This window comes from Theropithecus gelada, chromosome 2, assembly GCF_003255815.1.
Source record: "Theropithecus gelada isolate Dixy chromosome 2, Tgel_1.0, whole genome shotgun sequence".
NCBI lineage: Eukaryota > Metazoa > Chordata > Mammalia > Primates > Cercopithecidae > Theropithecus > Theropithecus gelada.
Genome location: NC_037669.1, coordinates 60,138,141 through 60,158,435, shown reverse-complemented (window position 1 = coordinate 60,158,435; position 20,295 = coordinate 60,138,141). Strand labels below are relative to the sequence as shown.

The window sequence follows — 20,295 nt, the reverse complement described above, 5'->3', positions numbered from 1 at the left end:
CTTGGCATGTAGGAAGTGCTTGGGGTAAACGACCATTCTCATTGGGCCCTTTGAGTTAGCTTCAGAGCTAACGAGCAGCCACAAAGCTCGGACTAAATTCTAGGTTCCCCCGGCCAGTTTGCCAGGCTCCCTCTGCTCCTGTCCTCTATTAGGAACACAGCTTACTATCTTAGGTGGCTGCAGGGAGTAGGACAGAAAGAAGGCAATGAGATTCTGGCTCCCAGGTGAACTTCATGGAAAGAACATGGAGATTTGCCATCAGAGAGACCCTTGCAGTTCACTTCCTGCTTTGCCATCACTTCTCTTTTCTTTTGGATAATTTCTTTTATTTTTGCTGGGTCTTTGTTTTTCATGTGTGACGGGAAGGTAATTCCAAGTCACCGAATTGTTCACTGAGGCCTGAACGAGATCATACGTGAAATGTCTCACACATAGTTTGCCCTTAATAAATGAAAGTTATCTGAACCATGTTTATCAGGGAGGTTCTGAATTTTTAATTAATCTATTTTATTTTCTTATAATAGACTTCCTTTTCCCCCTGACACTTTGTTTTCTTTCATCTCAGAGATCTCTTTTGGGGTTTTCAATACTTTTTTCTTTACTATATTAACTTCCACTGTTTTTAGAGGGGCTATGCAAGTTGTCTCCTCTCAAATGAAAGACCAGTTGAATAGTGCAGCATACGCGGCTATCTATCTTTGCCTTGCTGGTCCAAAGCTACCCTTTGAATGGAGACCAAAACTATAATTTTTTCATGTACTCAGAAAGTCAGTGTCAAATGGATTCAGTGGATGTTTGAGTACTCTTACTTTAAAATGAGTACAAATTTATACCTTTGTGGAAAGGAATAAATCTTCTCATGTAACTTCTGAATACTCATCATAATAAATGAATATTTATAGAGAGTAACCATCTGAATTCTCTTTATGTCGTTGAAGACCTTGCCAGAAATAAAGAAGTAGCATTCTAGGTGAGATTCACTTATCAGTTTGTTTTTGCCGATTTAAAATATGGGTTCTACTCAATAGATATAATGTCTGGAAGGAACTTTGGGGTCCATTTGCCTCAATCCACTTATTTTATACATTGGATGAAACTGGAGCTCAGAGAGGTGAAGTAATTTTGCTTAAAGTCATGCAGCTGCTTGGTAACTGGATAAGAATACCAGTCTTTGAATTGTGGATCCATTGCTCCTCCTTGTGCTCAAACTTAGTTAAAATAGCATCAAGTTAATGCATTGCCCTAAAATGCTTCTGAATTGCTCTCCCTTGGCTAGGTAACTTCTGGAATTTAGCTCTTATCCAGGCATCTCCTCTCTCACTTGCCTCAGGGTCCATTAACAACAATGTCTATCTCGGGTCTGGGGTCTCGTGGTTCAAGACAATGTCTATCTCTGATCAGATCATCAGTAGTCTATAAATAAAAGTCTGTTATTCACATTGCCTCTTTCGGCTTCTTGCAGACTCGCCAGCCTGTCTTTGTGCAACTGCTGCAAGGAGTGTTCAGAGTTTACCACTGCAACTGGTTAATGCCAAGCCAAAAAGCCTCCGTGGAGAGCTGTATTCGGGTGCTGTCTGATGTAGGTAAGATACCAAGTCAGTTTGGATATACATGATGAAAATGAATTGTCTGACAGTGGTAAGGCTGCCATTTATTGAGCACTCATTACAACTCTTCTAAAGTTACACAGACAGGAAGTTTCAGAGTCAGACCTGGAACCAAGGTCTTCTTGATTGCTGGGCTTCTTTTTTTTATCTACCAAGCCAGCATTTTCCAAAGGAAGAGCCAGTGAGTCCTAAGTCAGATAGGCCTCGAAGAACAAGCTTCCGTGGTTGTTAGGCAATTCTTGGCAAGTCACAATACACACAGCTTATTCAAGGCCCTGGGAAGTCCCTCATTCAAGAAACTAATTTGTTTAATCCAGCAAATGTACTTGACCATATGGAAACTTTTTCCTGGAAAGCACCTGTCACATCCTAAGGAACACCCTTTCTCAGAAATGGTGCACTGCTCCCTTCTTCCCCTTGAGGAGAAATGATTCTCCATTTCCTCTGTGACTCCCCTCCTGTACCACCTCTCATAGGCAGCCTTTAAAAGGAAGTTGGGAAAATTTCTTTTTCCTTCATCCTGACTTTATCGGATTCCATGACTTGACCCATTCCTCACCCTCTATTAATGCTGTGCAAAGAGGTAAGCTTCTTGCCTGAAGTTAAGAAGAGAGTCCTCCAGGCAGGTAACAAGAAGAGCAAAACAGGTGTAGTTCTTAGTACTATTTAGTGGCTGTCCAGCAAGTGTCAGTTGTGTAGGTAAGATATCAAGTCAGTTTGGATATACCTTGGGAGATATGTATAATCTATATTAGGACCTGTTGCCTAATTTCAGTAGTCTCTGGCCCAGTTCTTTTACTCTCATATGGTGGGTGTTGATGTCTTTTTATTATTGGTGTGGCAGTATTTTGCAGTCATAAATTAGGTTTTGGAAAATATATACATGACAGGTTCATTGGGTTATATCTTAGAAACAGGGCCCTGCAAGGGAATTCCCAGATAATCCTATACTTTTTCCATACACGATTATCTATCATAAAGAATGTACTTGGTGAACTAACGTGGAAGTAGAAAGCCAAATACCACACATTCTCACTTAAAAGTGGGAGCTAAATATTGGGTCCACATGGATGTAAAGATGGGGGAATACTAGAGGGGGAAAGGGGAAAAGGGCTGGAAAACTACCTGTTGGGTGCTGGGCGCGGTGGCTTACACCTGTAATCCCAGCACTTTGGGAGACTGAGACGGGCGGATCACCTGAGGTTGGGAGTTCAAGACCAGCCTGACCAACATGGAGAAACCCCGTCTCTACTAAAAATACAAAATTAGCCTGGCATGGTGGCGCATGCCTGTAATCCCAGTTACTCAGGAGGCTGAGGCAGGAGAATTGCTTGAACCTGGGAGGCAGAGGTTGTGGTGAGCTGAGATCACACCACCGGTGGCACTCCAGCCTGGGCAACAAGAGCACGGCTCTGTCTCAAAAAAACAAAACTACCTGTTGGGTACTCTGTGTTCTATCTGGGTGATGGGTTCGATCAGCATTAAGCAATACACCTTTGCAACAAACCTGCATGTGTACTCCCTGATTCTAAGATAAAAGTTGGGGGAAAAAAAAAAAAGATCTGCTTGTTGAGGCCAAAGGAAATGTGAGAGAAAGTCCTTGTCAGAGGTTAGTTTTTGTTTAATATTTTAGCAAGTGGCTGACTTGACTAGCAGCTCAGTGCTCATCAGAGAGGGGAAATCTTTCCATTTGTCTTGGCGGTGATAAGACAAGGAGGGTTGATGTCTATGAAATGGTAAGACATGAAAACAGCACTACCCAGCGTCCCCACTCTGTCTTTTGGGGATTGCTTCCTCATGACTGATACCACACCCAGAGTCCACTGTGTTAGTTGTTTAGCTTATGAGTATCCAAGGCGCAGAGTTTCTAGCTGTGATGAGTGTACCCTGTACATCCTGCTTTTTAATTTTTTATTATTTGTATTTTTCCAAATTTCCCACTTTCTGTATTAGACTGTTAGAAAGTTGTTGGCTGGCTTATAGTTTTTTTTTCCCCTAAATTGTGTGTGTGTGTGTGTGTTTTAAATGGGATTTAAGTAATTGCTTCTCAGATTCCTCTTTCGGGATGTTGGCATTGTTTTTACAATTAGATACTAGAGTACTTTCTTTGCTTCTAGTGTTTTGAAGCATTGAAGACAGGAAATAGTTCTTTTTTGGACATTTTCCCGTATGGAAAAAAAAGATTATTACTCTTAATTATCTTCCTTTTCAAAATCTTTTATTTTGGAATAATTTTAGGTTTATGGGACTGTAGCAAGGGTAATACAGAGAATTCCCACAGACCCCTCACTCTTTGTCACCCATTGTCAGCATCTTATGTTAGCAGGGCATCTTTGTCAAGGCTAGGAAACTGACTCTGATACGGTGCTATTACCTCAACTCCACACTCGATTCAAATTTCACCACTTTTCCCACTGCTGTCCCTTGTCACACCCTTTTTCTGTTCCAGGATTTGGTCCAGGCACTACCTTGCATTTGGTTGTCATGTTTCCCCAGTCTCTTCGGGTCTGTGACCATTTCTCAGCCTTTCCTTATTTTTTATGACTTTGACAGTCTTGACAAGTACTGGTCAGGAGTCCTATAGAGTATCTCCCATCATGGGTTTGACTGATGTTTGTCTCATGCTTAGACTGGAGTTCTCCTTTTTTAAGAGGAAGAGAGAAGCACCTATCCAGAAAAAGGAGTGTATGCCATTGTGAATGCTACCTTTAGGATTATGTTTGGGATAACCCAGCATTTTTGTAGATTGTTGAACAAACCTGAAAAATAGCAAATGATTCATTGGCCAAACGAGTTCCCTGCCTTGATTATTCTTAAAATACACAAACACCTCAGTGACCCTAAGAAGCCATTCATTGAGGAAACCCATTGAACTTTAACGCTGACATGCCCTAGCCTTATGACCTGAGAGTGTTTTAACATTCCTCAGAACTGCTGACCCCCAGAATTCACACTGGGAAACCCTGACCTAAAAGATGGTAAAGTTGACTTGAGCTCCTCAGTCTTTAAGCTCAATACTAGGCAAGCCGGCCCATTCTGGGTGTGAAAAACCTGCCCAATGGTGAATAGGGCATTACGTCCATCTGTAGGGTGTCCCCCATAAAAATTGTAGGCTCACGACTCATCTTTCTCCTGTACAGCCAAGAGCCGGGCTATTGCCATTCCCGTGGACCTGGACAGCCAAGTCAACAACCTCTTTCTCAAGTCCCACAACATTGTGCAGAAAACAGCCATGAACTGGCGGCTCTCGGCCCGCAATGCCGCACGCAGGGACTCTGTTCTGGCAGCTTCCAGAGACTACCGGAATATCATTGAGAGATTGCAGGTAATGCCTGGTGTTGAGAGAAATGATGCTTAGCCTGGCCTCAGGTGACTGCCACACACAGCAGTGTGTTCTTGAGCCAGAGAGCATCTAAACTGGGCCGTAGGAAGATGTCAGCGTGGTGAACCAATAGTCAAATGTTGTGTATGTAGGGCCAGGAGTGGGAAGTCACTTAGAAATAGAAAAGTTCCTGAAAAAGTGATGGTTTTTAAAGGTTACTCCTAGATTTGCAGATTTCTTGGTGAAAAATTGGGACTCTGCTCTTATTAGAAGGAAATATTGAAGTATCACAGAGGATGTTTAGAATAAGAGCATAAATGTTCCATTTTTTCCATCACTCTGGGATTATTTAGCCTCTTGAATCAGCAGGTGAACAAGGGTGGTGATGCCTGAGAGAAGAATTTTACATCAGAATGAGGCAGATAAAAACAAAAGTATTACTTGCAGCTAGATTATAGACCTTTTTTCTTAGTATCTACCAAGACATCTGCTCTTCTTTTATTAAAGGGGAGAGTAGAGAGTATTAGATGTTAAACACTTAATGTTAACATATTTTTTATACAAGCACCTCAGATGATGCTCTCATAGGTAGTACATAGACCACAGTTTGAGAATCACAGATCCTTTGAATGAGCCCGCAAGCAGTGTTTAAAAGTGTAGTCTCAGGCTAGTGCCTGGGTTAAATTTAAATCCTGGCTCTGCCCCCTAGAAATGGTGTATTCTTGGGCAAGTTACTTGACTTCTCGGTCCTTCAGATTCCTAGTCTGTAAAACAGTGACACCTGCCTCATGGGGTTGGTGTGAGAATTAAAGAGAGTTGATAGTATGTCCCAGTTACCTGTATTTTGTGCAGCAAATCACAACACTTACTTTATTCTCTTTTGCTCTTCTGGAGGTTGACTCAGAAGGGCTCAGTGAGCTATTTCTTGCTTAGAGTTTTTCATGGGGTTGTAGTCAGATGGTGACTGTGGTTGGACTCATCTTGACACCTTGCTCACTCGCATGTTTGGCAGTTGGTAGTTGTCAGGTGGGACGTCAGCTGGAGTTGTTGACTGAAACATCTCCATGTAGCTTGGGCTTCCTCACACCATGGCAGCTAGGTCCCAAGATGAGTGTGTATGGAGAGAGACAAGTGAAAACTCTATTGTTGTTATGACCTAGCTTCAGAAGTCACATAGCATCAGTTTTACTGTACTCTGTTGGTCAAGGTGGTCTCAGAGGTTCACTCAAGTTCAGGGGGAGGGAATCTAGGCCATCATTCAGTGAGAGGGATGTCAGTGTCATATTGTAAGAAGAATGTGCAAGACAGGATATATTGTGGTATAGCCATCTTAGGAAAATACAGTGCACATAAAATACATAGAGCATGTAGTGAGCACTCAGTTGAGGGCTGCTGTTATTATTATTACTCTTATTACTGTTGTTTACTACTGACTGTAACAGTTACTGAGTCTCTGTATGGTTACACAACCTACTTGAAGACAGATGAATTCATTAAATCATTCATCAGCTCCATGCTAGGCTCTGGGAATACAATGGTCACCAAAACCAGAAATGATGTTATTTGTCTCATAGTATTTCAAGTATTGGAAAGGAAAAAGAGACATTAATTTTAAATATAAAATGGTGAGAGGGACAAGTGGGAAGTGCAGAGAAGTGAGGAGCACTTGAAAGATTCTGATGAGGAACTAATTTTGTTTGAGGTTAGGGATGAGGGTCAAGGAAGACCTTGCTGAGGAAAGTAACGTTTGAACCAAGATGAGAAGGAACAGTAGGACCTAAAGAATAAAAGGGAGGGAAACAGCATGTATAAGGACCATTATACAGAAAAGAAGATGAAAATAAAAATATTACTCAATTCCAGCTAGATTATCCCTTTTTTTCTTAGCATCTACCAAGAGATCTGCTCTCCCTTTGTTAAAAGGGAGAGTAGTGAGTATTAGATGGGTGTTAAACACTTAAACACGCATCTTAACTTGACCTATGAAGCCCTGCTCTTATGAGCAAAGGAAGGTTAGTGTGGCTGGAGCCAGGAAGCTGGGGAGGCTGGCGGGACTTCTCGGGTCAAGTTAAGAATTTCAGCCTTTATCATAACACAACCAGTTCTTAAATAACAAAGAGAACCAGTTCTTGATTCCTGATTGAGTGCTTCCTGATCCCACTATGCTTTTAGAAAGGGGGAGGGATGTTGTAGACTCCTAACTCCATGAGCACACAGTATTTTCTCACCTGCTCAAATGAAATAAACTATCTGCAATCAAACATGCTGGTTTCTTGTGCTCTTCTTAGATTTATTATGCATATTCTTGGGAAATTAAATGAAACACATAGGTGGGCAATACTGTTCTAAGGACTTGGCCAGTGGCTTAAAGGATTGCATTATCCAATTATTTACTGTCTGAGTTCTTGTGGTTTATGAGATTGCCTAGTACAGCAAAAGTTGTAATAGAAGAAATTCACTCGCAAACTGACCACTTCTATAATTAATCCCCATCTAGACATCCCTCTCACTTAAAGCTAGCATCTTTCCCCTCCCATTGCTTTGCCATCTTTGTTGGTGTCTCCTTGATTGCTGAATGCTATACATTTGACAATACAATGCAAATCAATTGCAATGTAAAGTTCAAACTGTGCAAAAGATGCAGGATTTTATGAAATACATGAACATGATAAGAACAACTTTAATCCCATGGAAATACTGTAGACAAAGATTTGCCAGAGTCAAGATCAGTTAACTATTGAAGAGAATATTGACTGGGTGCTTCCAAAAGGGATGCTATGGTGGGGAACTGATAAGATCCTCAGAATTTTCCAAAAATGACCCTTTTTTGACTGTGCTGTGAAAGTCAATATGAACTAAGGGATGTTGCAAAGTACTGTCTTACAGTCTTGTTGGGAAAATTGCCCCACTCAAAATTATTTGATTGATTCATGTATCTTTATGCATCTTAAACCTTATTGAGTGATTACATTCATCACCCAAATTGTGTTAAATCTAAGATTAAATTATCTCCATATCGTTAGTTTTAGTTTCTGGATAAAAGATTTGTTAATTCTTTCTCAATCCCAACTGGGTCCCAATTTAAGCAGCTTTTCCCATGCAAATGTCCTTGGTTAACCAGGCCTTCCTGTATTATCCGACGTGCTGTGTTTGGCCCCTGTCTTAGCCAACATACCTCTAGGCAGGTTCCGAGTCACCAAACCATAGAGCAGACTTTAGCATCTTTTGAAGATAATTTCTCATCTGTTTTCTATCATTTGCCTTCAAATGGTGTTTGTTGTGTTGGTTTTGCTGCTCTTTCAACTTCTCTCTGTTTTCCTTTCCTACAGCTATGTGTTTTGCATTTGAAGACCATCATGCTATCAGGGTACATGTATTTAGCATGTTGATACAGCATGTTCATTCATTGGTGTCCTTATGTTTGTATGACTTTTTATTATGTGAATAATTCATGCTCATTGAAAATAGACAACACTGACAAGTATTTCTGTATAGAAGAAAATTAGAATCACCTGTAATCCCACCACCCAGAGAAAACCAGTAGTAATGTTTTAATAATATTTGATGTTTATCCTTTAGCTATTGATGATGTTTATAAAAATAGGATTATTATTGTTTGACCTTTGTTACGCCCATGTCATAGACATCTTTCCATGTTGTTAAATTGATTTTTTGCGTCATATTTTAAGCTATATGCAATGGTACGTTGAGTAGCATAAGGCCATCTTGAAAAAAGGGGTGGTGGGAAAGTTGATTTGTTTTTACTTTGTTTTCTGCATCAGGGGCTAATGTTTCAGGTAACCATTGGGCAATATCTAATAATTTGAGATGCCAGACGATACTAAAGTTACTCTAACCTAGCCTACCCGTGCATCAGTGTTTTAGAGAAATCAGTGTCCTCACCCTCCTGTGGTCAGTGTCTGCCTGAGCCATTGACTGAGGCTGTGTTTCCGTTTTAGGACATCGTCTCCGCGCTGGAGGACCGTCTCAGGCCCCTGGTGCAGGCAGAGTTATCTGTGCTCGTGGATGTTCTCCACAGACCCGAGCTGCTTTTCCCAGAGAACACAGATGCCAGAAGGAAATGTGAAAGTGGCGGTTTCATTTGCAAGTAAGCGGCCTCTCTCTCTGGGGTGTTCATTTGCCAGAACCTTGATGACCTCACAAAGCTTTTGTTCCCGAAGAAGGAGACGTTGTCCTGTTTTTTAACTTTGATGAATACAAGGTCATGTGCTAAAGTCCTGTTCTGACCTCCCCAAAGTAAGTTTGTCTATTAAATCCTGCTTACTGACACTTTTTTGTTCTGTTTTGTTTTGCTTTGTTTTTTGGTGAGAAGTTCTTATTTTAACTGCATGCCCATTCATTCGTTCATTACGGTGCACCCACTGTGTGCTGTGGTAGAGACATAAAAAAGCCATGACCCCTCAGCCCTCAGAAATCTCAGACCTATTGTGACCTCACCATCTTTTCCTAACAATTTTTTAATTTCTTAGTTTATGCCTTATGCATAATCTGTAAGCAACAAGCAGACCCATGGTTAGAAATCTCCATTAGATTTTTGCCTTAAGGCCAGGCACAGTGGCTCGTGCCTGTAATCCCAGCACTTTAGGAGGCGGAGGCTGGTGGATCACCTGAGGTCAGGAGTTCAAGACCAGCCTGGTCAACATGGTGAAACCCCATCTTGACTAAAAATACAAAAATTAGCCAAGCATGGTGGTGGGCTCCTGTAGTCCCAGCTACTCTGTGGCTGAGGCAGGGGAATCACTTGAACCCAGGAGGCAGAGGCTACAATGAGCCAAGATCATGCTACTGCACTCCAGCCTGGGCAACAGAATAAGAACCTGTCTCAAAAAAAAAAAAAAAAATTTTTTTACCCTGAGATTAGTTGTTTGTTTAGCTTGGGGCTGGACTCTGCCTGAGTTTCTTACTTTTCTGGACCCCTCTAAGGACAAGCTTGTGCATAAGGGAACTGTGTGTATTGGCCTCAACCATCGTCCTCATGAGTTGTTTCTTTTTTTACAGTGTTGGCATATTTGACCCATTTTACCGGCAATTCTCAGTGGATGAATAGCCACGCTTTATATACGAGCAGGTCTGAGTGGACCTCTGTCTCGGTTCTTCTGTCCATATAATCTCTCCATTGTATGTGGCTGACTCCTGCTCAGTGAGCCTGTTTGCTGTGACTTACCAGCAGGTGTCGCTATTGAGACACAGTCACTAACTGGCTGTTCTCAGTTCAGGGAATGCCCTGAAGTATGTTTAACCTGAGAGCTCTTAATAAATATTTGTTCATTAACGGACTAGTTAAAATAAATTGCTTGTGAAGTGTTTTTAATTTAAAGTTAGCTTCAAGGACGTAATCCATGGCTTTCCCCCCATTCAGGTTAATAAAGCATACAAAACAGCTGCTAGAAGAAAATGAGGAGAAGCTCTGCATTAAGGTCCTCCAGACCCTGAGGGAAATGATGACCAAAGATAGAGGCTATGGAGAAAAGGTATTGCATTTTATTTTCATGGTCAAACCAGGTTTTGCTATGAAATTGAAGGGAGGGACCTTTAAAAGCCCACCTTAGCTCGGGCATTACTGACAAAAAAAAAAAAAAAAAAAAAAAAAAGGCTGGTTATCCAGCCCTTAAAGGGAGCTAAATCATATGACTCTCTCTTTTAAAAGTCAAAAATACTTAGTCGTCTCTCATAGGCTGCTTGCCACATAATCTAATGTCAGAGAAGTGATAATAGCAAGATTTTCCATCTATTTAAATTCCCAGTGAGAAGCAAATGCCTCTTGTGTATCAAAGTATGCGTTTCTGATTTTTAGGTTTCAGCTAAGCATACCTGTAGGTTTACTTGCCTCGTTCAGATGAGATGTTGCACAATCCTTTCAGTGCACCAAGAAACGCCCTCCACTTCTAACTGCAATTAAGGCAGGCATACACGTCACCACTGCTGAGGGAGATTGGGAAATGGACAGTCCCGTGACCTGATTGTTCTTAGTATATTCAGTGAGCAAGGATATACCAGCTCCATTCCTTACACCTCTAATGTTGGGCAGAGCAGGACAGAAACAATCCCATTCCCTTTCCTTTCAGCCCCCAGCAACAAATCATGGGCATGAATTTAAGTCTCACCCATTTTCATTTGAAGGTAATAACGTTCACTAATGGTCAGCCAGCTATGCTTAGCAACAATTTCTGAGTAGGTGAATATGCTGATATCACCGACTTATCAAAATACCCAGTAAGTCATTTTTTCAGCTCTAGGAAGAAGCCTTGATAGTTAAATCAGCCTGCCTTGTCAAAATGGATGGTGACAACCAGATTGTCGCAAGTATAAATGTCTGCAGGAATGTTGCTTTCTAACCTCTCTCTCATTAATATTAGAGCAATGTTACTAGTGAGACTCCTTGGATAAGAAAACAGAAAACAGATTTTGTGGTTTCTTAGTTTATACCATGGGGCATAATCTATAAGCAACAAACAATTCCGTGACTAGAAATCTCCATTACATTTTTAGAAACTAATTAGAACATAGGTTTCTGTAACTCAGTGGGAATTTTGCAGAGAAAACCTGCCAGACAAGAGTTTATAAATATAAATGATAGAAGTGAAGACCACTGGTAAGGTGAGAAGTGCTGGGATGGCCTGTTCATACCTGTATAGGCACCTAGTAGGTCTTGCTCTTAAAAACAAGAAAAGAAAAAAAAGGCGGGGGGTCGGGGGAAGGCTGATGGCAGAGAATACACTTACCGGACAGATAAATAATAACTGTTTATTTCACAAGATCATCATTTCTCTTAAAGTTAGTTTTCAGAAACGTTTATAAAATATGAATCTAGTTACAGAAACTTGCTCTCCATAAAAAAGGTTAAATCCACCAAAGCTGAGTGAGTATTTTTGCATCCATGGGCCTAAAACTTGATTTTTCAAATCTGGAGACCACAAATTTCTCTTATTTGGAATATCTATTTCTTTCTATAACCGAGGTATTTAAAGTAAACTTTGGTGCCTCTATTCTAGTGACTGTTACAAGTTGTGATTATACCTGCAGTTCCCTGCAGTTGTCTTTTTATAACCTGGAAAGTAGAAGCATTGTCCTGGAGTTTCCTGAGTCTCGATTGCATGGCGGACAAGTATGTCAGGGTCTTTGAGGCCATATGGAAAGTGTGCTGCCCTGTTCCCTGCCCCTACCTGTTAGTGCCAACGGGGAGAGCATCCCAGGCCCCAGGGGATGCCACATGAGAAATATCGTAATGCATGTTATAAAGCTCATGGAGAAAGAAAGGGCATAGGGTTGAGAGGACCCTCAAAGGAGATCACTTGGAAAGAGTAAATTATATCTCAGTTTCATAGAGGTTCCTGGGGTCTAGTTAAATCCTTTTCAGCTGGTGAAGAAATTAGTCACACCTAAGCAGAGAGGCTTGGAGAGAGATGGCATTTCTTTCCAGTCTGGTTAGGTCTGTCATTCCCCTCCATGAACATGAACAAACTATAGGCCAGCATGGAAAATGCCATGAAACCAAGGAAGATGCTCTAGAAACCCACGTTAGCCACTCTAAACCTGCAAGACTTGCAGTGCTGCTGGCCCAATGCTTGACTGCCGGGAAATGCTACTTAAACATTCCTATTAATTGAACTTCAAAAGAGAGAGAAGGAGAACAAGGGACACTAAAGTATTTCTGTCTTCTGACCTGGTAGCTGGTATTCACTTTGTCTGTCTCACTAAGGCTTTTTGAAGATGCTTTTTGATGGTTTACTGGCTGCCCCGTTTGACTAAAGAAGCATGACGCACAGGGCAGGCCAACTTTTTCAAGGGCAGAAATAACCCGGAGCCAAAGAACTAACCTTTCTCAAGCAAACCAGTCTGCTTGAGTCAATATAATAAATGAGGTGTTCTTTGGCCTGAGTGCTGAGGACAACACCACGGTGAGTGTAGAGGCCGTATCCCTCCTCCCATCCCCGTTTGCTGATAAGTGGCCTTTTATGGAGCTTGTCCCATGACTGACACCTCCTTGGTGATGTCCAGAATTGTTCTGCTTCTCTGCCCCCTCCTGAGCCTTCATATCCAGAGAATAGGATCTGGAGGGGCCCTGGCATGGCCTCTTCCAACTCTCCCTGTGCATACGAGGAGGCTGGGGCTCAGAGCTGAGAGACTGCCTGAGGTCACATGTGAAGTCTATATGAGAGCAAGACTAGAGTCTGGGTTTCCCGAATCCCTGTGCAGTGTCCTCTCCAGCCTGCCCTGAGGTGGTGTCCACCATGTGTGGGCCGGGTTTTCTTGCCTTTTTTCTAAGCAATAATCCTTAAAGATGATGAGACGTAGGTACCTTTAACCATCTTTACTATTTCATTCAACCAAGGTCACAGATGAAAAAGAAAGTTGACATCATTCTTTATTATCCTGTTCAAAAACATTGGTGTGCCTGTATGGATCTCCCTGCCTTGGGGAAAAAAGCCATGAAGAACTGTCACCCATATTACCAAATAGACTAAAACATGATAGAATCACTGTAAGACTGACCTACACTTTTTAAAAGTCATGGATATTCACTCGTTTCCTGGATTATGTCATAAGTAACAATGATAACATGGATCGACCTCTTGTCATGTACTAGCCACTATACTAAACACATCTACCTTATCTCAGTTCAGCCTCAGAGATAGATACCACTATTGTCATTAACTATTTTATACGCAAGGAAGAGAAAACATAGGCTCAGAGAGCTCCAGAATTTGCCCGGGGTTACATAGTTAATAACAAGGAAACCTGGCGTTCAAACCCAAACAGTCTGATCCTAGAGTCCTAGCTCTTCACCATTGCATTATCAGTGAACAGATGGACACCATTTGAGTGTTTTGAGGTCTACCTACAGGTTGAACCTCTAAGTTTACATTATGTTACACGATTATGTAAACAATAGCGGGCATTAGCCCTGAGAGCACTAAATGTGTCAAAACTTAAACATCTAGTCTTCAGCTCTTGCTGATTTTTCACACTGTTGAAAACACTCTCCAGTAGATGACAAGTGAGTTTACAAAGTGTGATTGTCCCAAGGTCTTCCAAAATCTGTAGTTTTGATCAGTTCCCACACAGAGGAATCAGGCTAGTGAGTAGCAAGTAGTTGGTTCACTTGTCTGGGTCCAATGCCCCCAAGAAGTACCTGTTCAAGAACTATCATGGCCGGGCACGGTGCCTCATGCCTGTAATCCCAGCACTTTGGGAGACCGAGGCGGGTGGATCACCTGAGGTCAGGAGTTTGAGACCAGCCTGGCCAACATGGAGAAACCCCATCTCTACTAAAAATACAAAAATTAGTCTGACGTGGTGCCACACTCCTATAATCCCAGCTACTTGGGAGGCTGAGGCAGGAGAATCACTCGAACCCAGGAGGTGGAGGTTGTAGTGAGCCAAGATTACACCATTGCGCTCCAGCCTGGGTGACAGAGCAAGACTCCATCTCAAAACAACAACAACAACAAAATATCACGTATGATGAAAGGTAGGGGCTGACTGAAGAAGATGGCCAGAGATTTTAATCATGACCACTTAGGAATAAAAAAAATCATCTTTAATTCTTATGTCTCTACAATTCAGAGGACCACCAATGCATGTACTTCTCAGAGAGTGTTAAATATAAGATAAATATTAAAACTATCACCAAAATAATGATGCAATATATTTTTGCATGATGCTTATAGTGTCTTTCTATCCTGGGTATTCAAAGTTAATAAACTTTAAAATTATATCAGGACTTTACAAACACTCTGTGTGCAATGCCTACTAATCTCTGCTTTTAATCTACAATTTAAACCATGTCTGTGTTGAAAAGAAAATAATCTCCTACAGCTAAATATCTCTAAAATTTAATCTGAATCACTCTCTCAGAAAATCTTCAAGCCCCTAGACCTGGCTTGAGAAGGAAACATAGTTATTTTATGTATTATTAATAACTGATTTTGTTTACTGTAGGTTTTTATTATTAAACTGCTGTTGACTTAAGTTATTACTCAAAGAGCTTTGGAAAGAAATTCGGAGGCCAGGAATTAATGTAAAAGGATATCTCAGAATGTATTTAAAATCTGTTTCCCTTCTGAATAGTAGGAGCTGTTTTAGTACTAGAAAGTATATGACCTCAGGTAATGCCTGGGCTTTCATTTCCTACATTGTCAGTCTCCTATTAATTACCAAAGCGTCTTTGCTGCAGGTGAGTAAAGTATTAACATTTCCAGCTACTAGTGTTTCTGACAGCAACTTAAATTTGCAAAATATACTCAATGTTAACAAAGCCTAATAAAAAATCAGTTGAGTATCATCCATCTATCCCTAAACAAGCATAACTGTGATACTTCTCTTGTGCTTTTGTTTTTCTTGGACACGATGCTGATAAATCCCATGTCACTAATCACTTGAGTTGGCACTAATCATCCTAGAGGGAATGTAGTTTCCTTTAATCATCCACAGGACCAGGCTGGGGATATGCTGGTCTTATTAGCTGCTGAAGTTATAGCTGGTACTGTTTGAGCTTCTGTCCCCCCACTGAGTCATAAAATGAGGCTAAGGAAAGAATTTTCTTCTAAACTGGGCTAATTCTACTCTAGTCTTTCACTCTACTCTTTCCCACCCTCTGTGGAAAAAGCATTGGGGAATTTGCCCTTGCTCCCAGCTCAGTTCAAGTTTTCATGTCCATAAGCAAGTGCAGGGCTGTCTGCACACGTGGTTAAGTGACCTGTGAGGTCTGATGCCTGACATGTGAATAAAGTATGGCAGCATCGTGTCCGTTTTGGTCCCAAGCAGATGTCACGGTGAGCTCTGGCCATGTCCTCAGTGCCCAAGCCTCTTAGGATGGTTACCCATCTGGCAAGGCTTTAAGGAGAAAGCAGCAATAAGAGTAAAGTCTGTAAACTTGGCTGGCTTGTATTTCCTTTCCTAACATTTCCTTCTTTCTCTCTCCCCTTTTTTCTTTTCCAGCTAATTTCCATTGATGAATTGGATAATGCTGAGGTCCTAATTTTGTTGTTTTTTGTTTTTCATGTCTCATGGTGGTGTTTCTGTGACACCCTCCCAGTTAGCCCTGTGATCCCTCCTCTAGTCTCATAGTGTCAGAGTATCTGGCTTTGTGTGGTGTGCCCTCTGGGAGTGAGTGGAGTCTGTCGTGTCTGTGTTAGCATTTCCCATGAGTTTGTTTGCCATTAGTCCTTGGAGATCTCATCTAAGTCTAGATAAAGACTCTCTAAACTGTGATAAGATTTTAATTGTTCGCTGTCTAAAATCTCAACTGAATTGGTGGTTGACGCTGGCCATTAACCTATCTCTGAAAGTCAGTTTTGAAATTGACCTAAAGAACTTTTCTCTATCTGTAAGTAAAGCATCTGATGCCAAAAGATACAACAGCATTGGTATAATCTGAAAGTAGTGAAAAAGGAAAACTCATTACTCTCTTGGTCTATGTATTGAACAGTATTGAGTGTGAGAGTTCATATACAACTTTTTTTAAGTGCAATGTGAATTCCTACGTGCTAGTTGAGACTTTCCATCCGCAGGCTCACCGGCGAGGTTAGAAATGTACTGTATCCATGGCTTCTCTTCTAGGAAAACTATGTATAGATCCAGAAATTGAATATCATCCAGTGGCTTCTGCACTTATGTATCAAGCTAGTTTCCCTTACCCAGAATTACCCTGGAGGCTGATTAGTGGTCATTTTGTTTGGGATTTGGGGGCCTCTTGAATGTTTTCTGTTTTGTCCATTTTTTCAATATTCTTTGCTATATTTTTAGGTTGTGATACATGCTAGGTAAATGCTACCGGAAAAATTTAATTTGAGGAATTCATGTACATAATTGAGAGGGCTTAATTGGTTGGCAAATCAAACAAACTGGACTAAAACTTAATTTGTCTTTTAAAAGTCACTTCTCTGATCTACTTCAGATCTCTGTTTCTTCTTTTGCCAGAGCAACAAATGCCTTTAGATGAGATGGAGTTACCAAATAGAACATGCTGTCTACTCTAGTATCTACTGTAATTAATACACTGTAATTTCAGGAATACTAAGAAATGGTTCAGATATCCCTAAGGAGAGTTTGAATTACAGGTTTGAAACAGAAAGCAGCATGAGTAGTTATGTTGAATTTGCACAGTTACTTCAGGAACGGGGCTCAGAGAGGCTCAGTGGCTGGTCCTAGCTCACACAGCTAGACAGTGACTAAATCAGGACAAACACATGACTGGCTTTCCCGATGTGCTTACCGTTCTGCCACAGTAAATTCCATAAACACAGACTTTTCCTTAATTAGACAGGAGCAGTTGAGAGGGCCATGCCTTCTGGGAAGACTGGAAGGTGAGAAAAACAAAAGGGAATGCACCAACTTAATTAACTGCTATAACTGCAGGGAATTTTGCCATTTCCTGTTTAGTGTTCCTTCTTCCGGGTTATTTGTATGCCAGAAAAATCACTTCTATGCTGAATTTGGTGTTGGCACCCTTTAAGACTCTTGTTTCTACATAGCGTTGTAAATGCCTCACTGATGTAAATTTTTCCCCTGAAATATTGAGGTAGAGTTTCTATTTGCTTAAGTACAAATTAAGTCGGGAAAGGAAAACCTTCCCTAATCAGAGTCTGTGGTGTTATTAATACACTGTTTTGCACCATAGTAATCAGTTGATGTGTTTGCTTGCTCAAGATAGAACTTGGGTCTCCTGGCTGGGAGTTTATTGCTCGCTTATGGAAAGATTCCACAGTTGGAGCAGGTGTGTTTATAATTATACTCTAGGAAATAGAATACTGTCTGTTTATAAAAGAGGAATGTTCTGGCAGCCACTCAGATTCTTTGAAAATTCCCTGAAGAAGCAACTGTGGATCCCCCTCTGCGTTGTTCCCCTGGCAACCGTCAGTGCCGGGACACTGATGCCCTGTCCCCAGCCCCTCAGGCTGGTGGATCTGGCCCTCTCAGCAGAGATGCCTCCTTGGCCTTTGTCGTTGATGCTGTTCTGGAAGCTACCGCAGCTCCCGTGGTTTCTCCCCCACCAAGCCGTTTGCCGGTGTGTACTCCTGGAAACCTGCAGCCCACAGCTGGAGGTCTGCAGAAGCTTAATGAGAGTTCATGCTGGCCCAGGATGAGGGCAGGGCCTCACATCTGAACTGCACACCCATGCTCCAAAGTCTAAATGTGGTGGGGAATAGCCCCAAGGCTGTGTAGGGCCTGCCCAGCGGCCCATTGAGGAAGGGCCACCACGCTTTGATCATAAAGGCCACTTGATGTGCAATTAATGACTTGAAAAAAAGCACAATGCCTACTGAGGCCCTGTCAGTGCTCTGAGAAAACAGGGTGAAATGAGGACAGAGGTGTAGATTTCCTGCAAGAAAAGTGCATGGTATGGGGTCTTCCCCGCTGCCTTCTAGAATAAAATTTTGTTTGAAACCAGGAAAAGGAAGGGTTGTTTGCTTTTTGGCAAACAAAGAAGCAGAGTCTCCATCCTTACCCCCTGATTTTTCTTAATCCCTTGGGGCTGGGGTCAGGGGACAGATGGGGTGGAGGAGAGAGGGAAACTCCTTGTGTTGGTGTACCTTCCGCTCAGAGCTGGACGAATTGTTATACATGTGTACACCAGTGTGGCCACCACCTAAATCAAGATACAGAATGTTTCCATCACCCTAGAAAGTTCTCTCCTCTAGCCATTCTTGGCTTGAAACAGTTACCAGCTGGTGCTAAAGACATTGGTTTATATGACTAATATTTGAGTGCCTGTTACGTCCAGGGGATTTGGATTCAGTGGTGCCCCAAATGGGCACAGTGTCTGCCATTCTGGAGATTGTAGTTTTGTGGGGGCAAATGGATAATAATATAGGTTCGTGCAAGATGACAGCTCTCAACCATGAGACACATTAGAAAGGAGAAGCTCATGGAATCCGGGGACTTCTACCTAAGCAGGGAGGCCAGGTAGCAGCTTAGGAGATCAGGTGATGACAGGTGAGTGGCCCCAACAGGTAATCATGTGAATTACTTTCCTAAGCTTTAAAGCGCTGCGCTAATCAAACAGAGTTCTGGCGAAGTACTCCCGAGGTGGTGAGCAGAACAGTAGTCCGCCTAGTTTTCATAGACGTGTCTGTAGAAAGGATTGGTGTGTTTAGAAAGTGTGTACTGTAGTTCAATGGATGTGTCTGTTTCTACATTTTTGAGATGTGATTCCCATTGAATCACTGCCTCCTTGGAACTGTGGAATCTCTGGAGCCATTGGTGCTAGCTAGCAACTTTGCCCTCCTGCATTGCAACAAAAAAGCTAAATTCACATTCCAGCTACTCAGGGCGGCTGCAGCCTGCATATGTTAACTCCTCAACTTCTACCTTGAGCTGCTTCTGCAGGCAAAAGATGCCATTGTAAAATTCAGAGAGGGGGGAAAGGGAGAAACACAGAATGATTAAATTTCACCTTCAGGGGGCGTTCTCATGACGCCCAACCCAGGGTGGAGGTGTCCTACTTTTTTACATTGCTGTGAACTGCTGGGTTGGGTACCTGCCAGCGTTCAGGCAGCAGTTACATAAGAGCTGCTTTTTTTCCTGGAATTTAGGCTCACTGCTGATGTGTGACCTTCAGCAGTAATTGCCAATAAATGCAGTAGGGCTGTTTACTGTTAGACACTGGCAACCACAGAGCAAACTCAACTCAGAACATACAGAAGCTATTGCAGAATCAGTGTGTGTGTGTGTGTGTGTGTATATATATATATATATATATATATATATATATATATATATATATGTATGTATGTATGTATATCACTGAGATTATTCCGTAATGACTGAAGTTGTATAATTTGGTCATGTCAGAATGTGTTTTTAAAAAATGAACTTTGCTATTGAGTTCCGATGAGCTCGTTCTATAAAATGTAGGTGAAACCACATTGTTGGAGCTAAATAATTTTTGCTTAGTTCTGTTTCTAAAAGCAAATACAGTTAGTAAAGATAGTTGTCTCAGCAGATAGGAAGGCTTAAAGTTGCTCTACTGAAATGCTAGATAGCTTCTATTTTAGCTCAATTTTCTTTAAAGCTTTCTGTTTTCTTGGTGTGGGTTTTCAGAGGCTCATGCAGGACCGGACCCAGCAAACATATTTGCAAGCCTGTTTGCTATTTGTTTGTTGGTCTCCTCTGAGGTTGTGAGTGAGTGGAAAGGAACTCTGAAGACTGATTCAAGGAGCTGGAGATACAAATTGTCTTTGATTTGCTGATAACTAGATCTGTGATACAGTTACATTTTTTGAATTGCATTCAGTTTCTATCAGGGTAGTCATAGAGACATCCCATTTCAAAGGAAAATTCTAGAAACCCCAGAGTAGGAGGGGGATTCCTGCTGAGGGCAGTAGAAAACAAAGGGTGTTT

The 20,295-nt window shown here is 41.6% G+C and overlaps 1 protein-coding gene across 1 annotated transcript in view; it reads left to right on the top strand.

Moving 5' to 3' along the window:
• Nucleotides 1–20,295, top strand: part of ITPR1 (inositol 1,4,5-trisphosphate receptor type 1) — a 354,161-nt gene that overhangs the window by 205,865 nt on the left and 128,001 nt on the right. Inside the window, exons 35-39 of the mRNA XM_025375486.1 lie at nt 1,463–1,583; nt 4,748–4,932; nt 8,889–9,037; nt 10,310–10,421; nt 15,892–15,924. Coding sequence (XP_025231271.1) covers nt 1,463–1,583; nt 4,748–4,932; nt 8,889–9,037; nt 10,310–10,421; nt 15,892–15,924 — 600 coding nt within the window. The remainder of the gene's footprint in view (nt 1–1,462; nt 1,584–4,747; nt 4,933–8,888; nt 9,038–10,309; nt 10,422–15,891; nt 15,925–20,295) is intronic.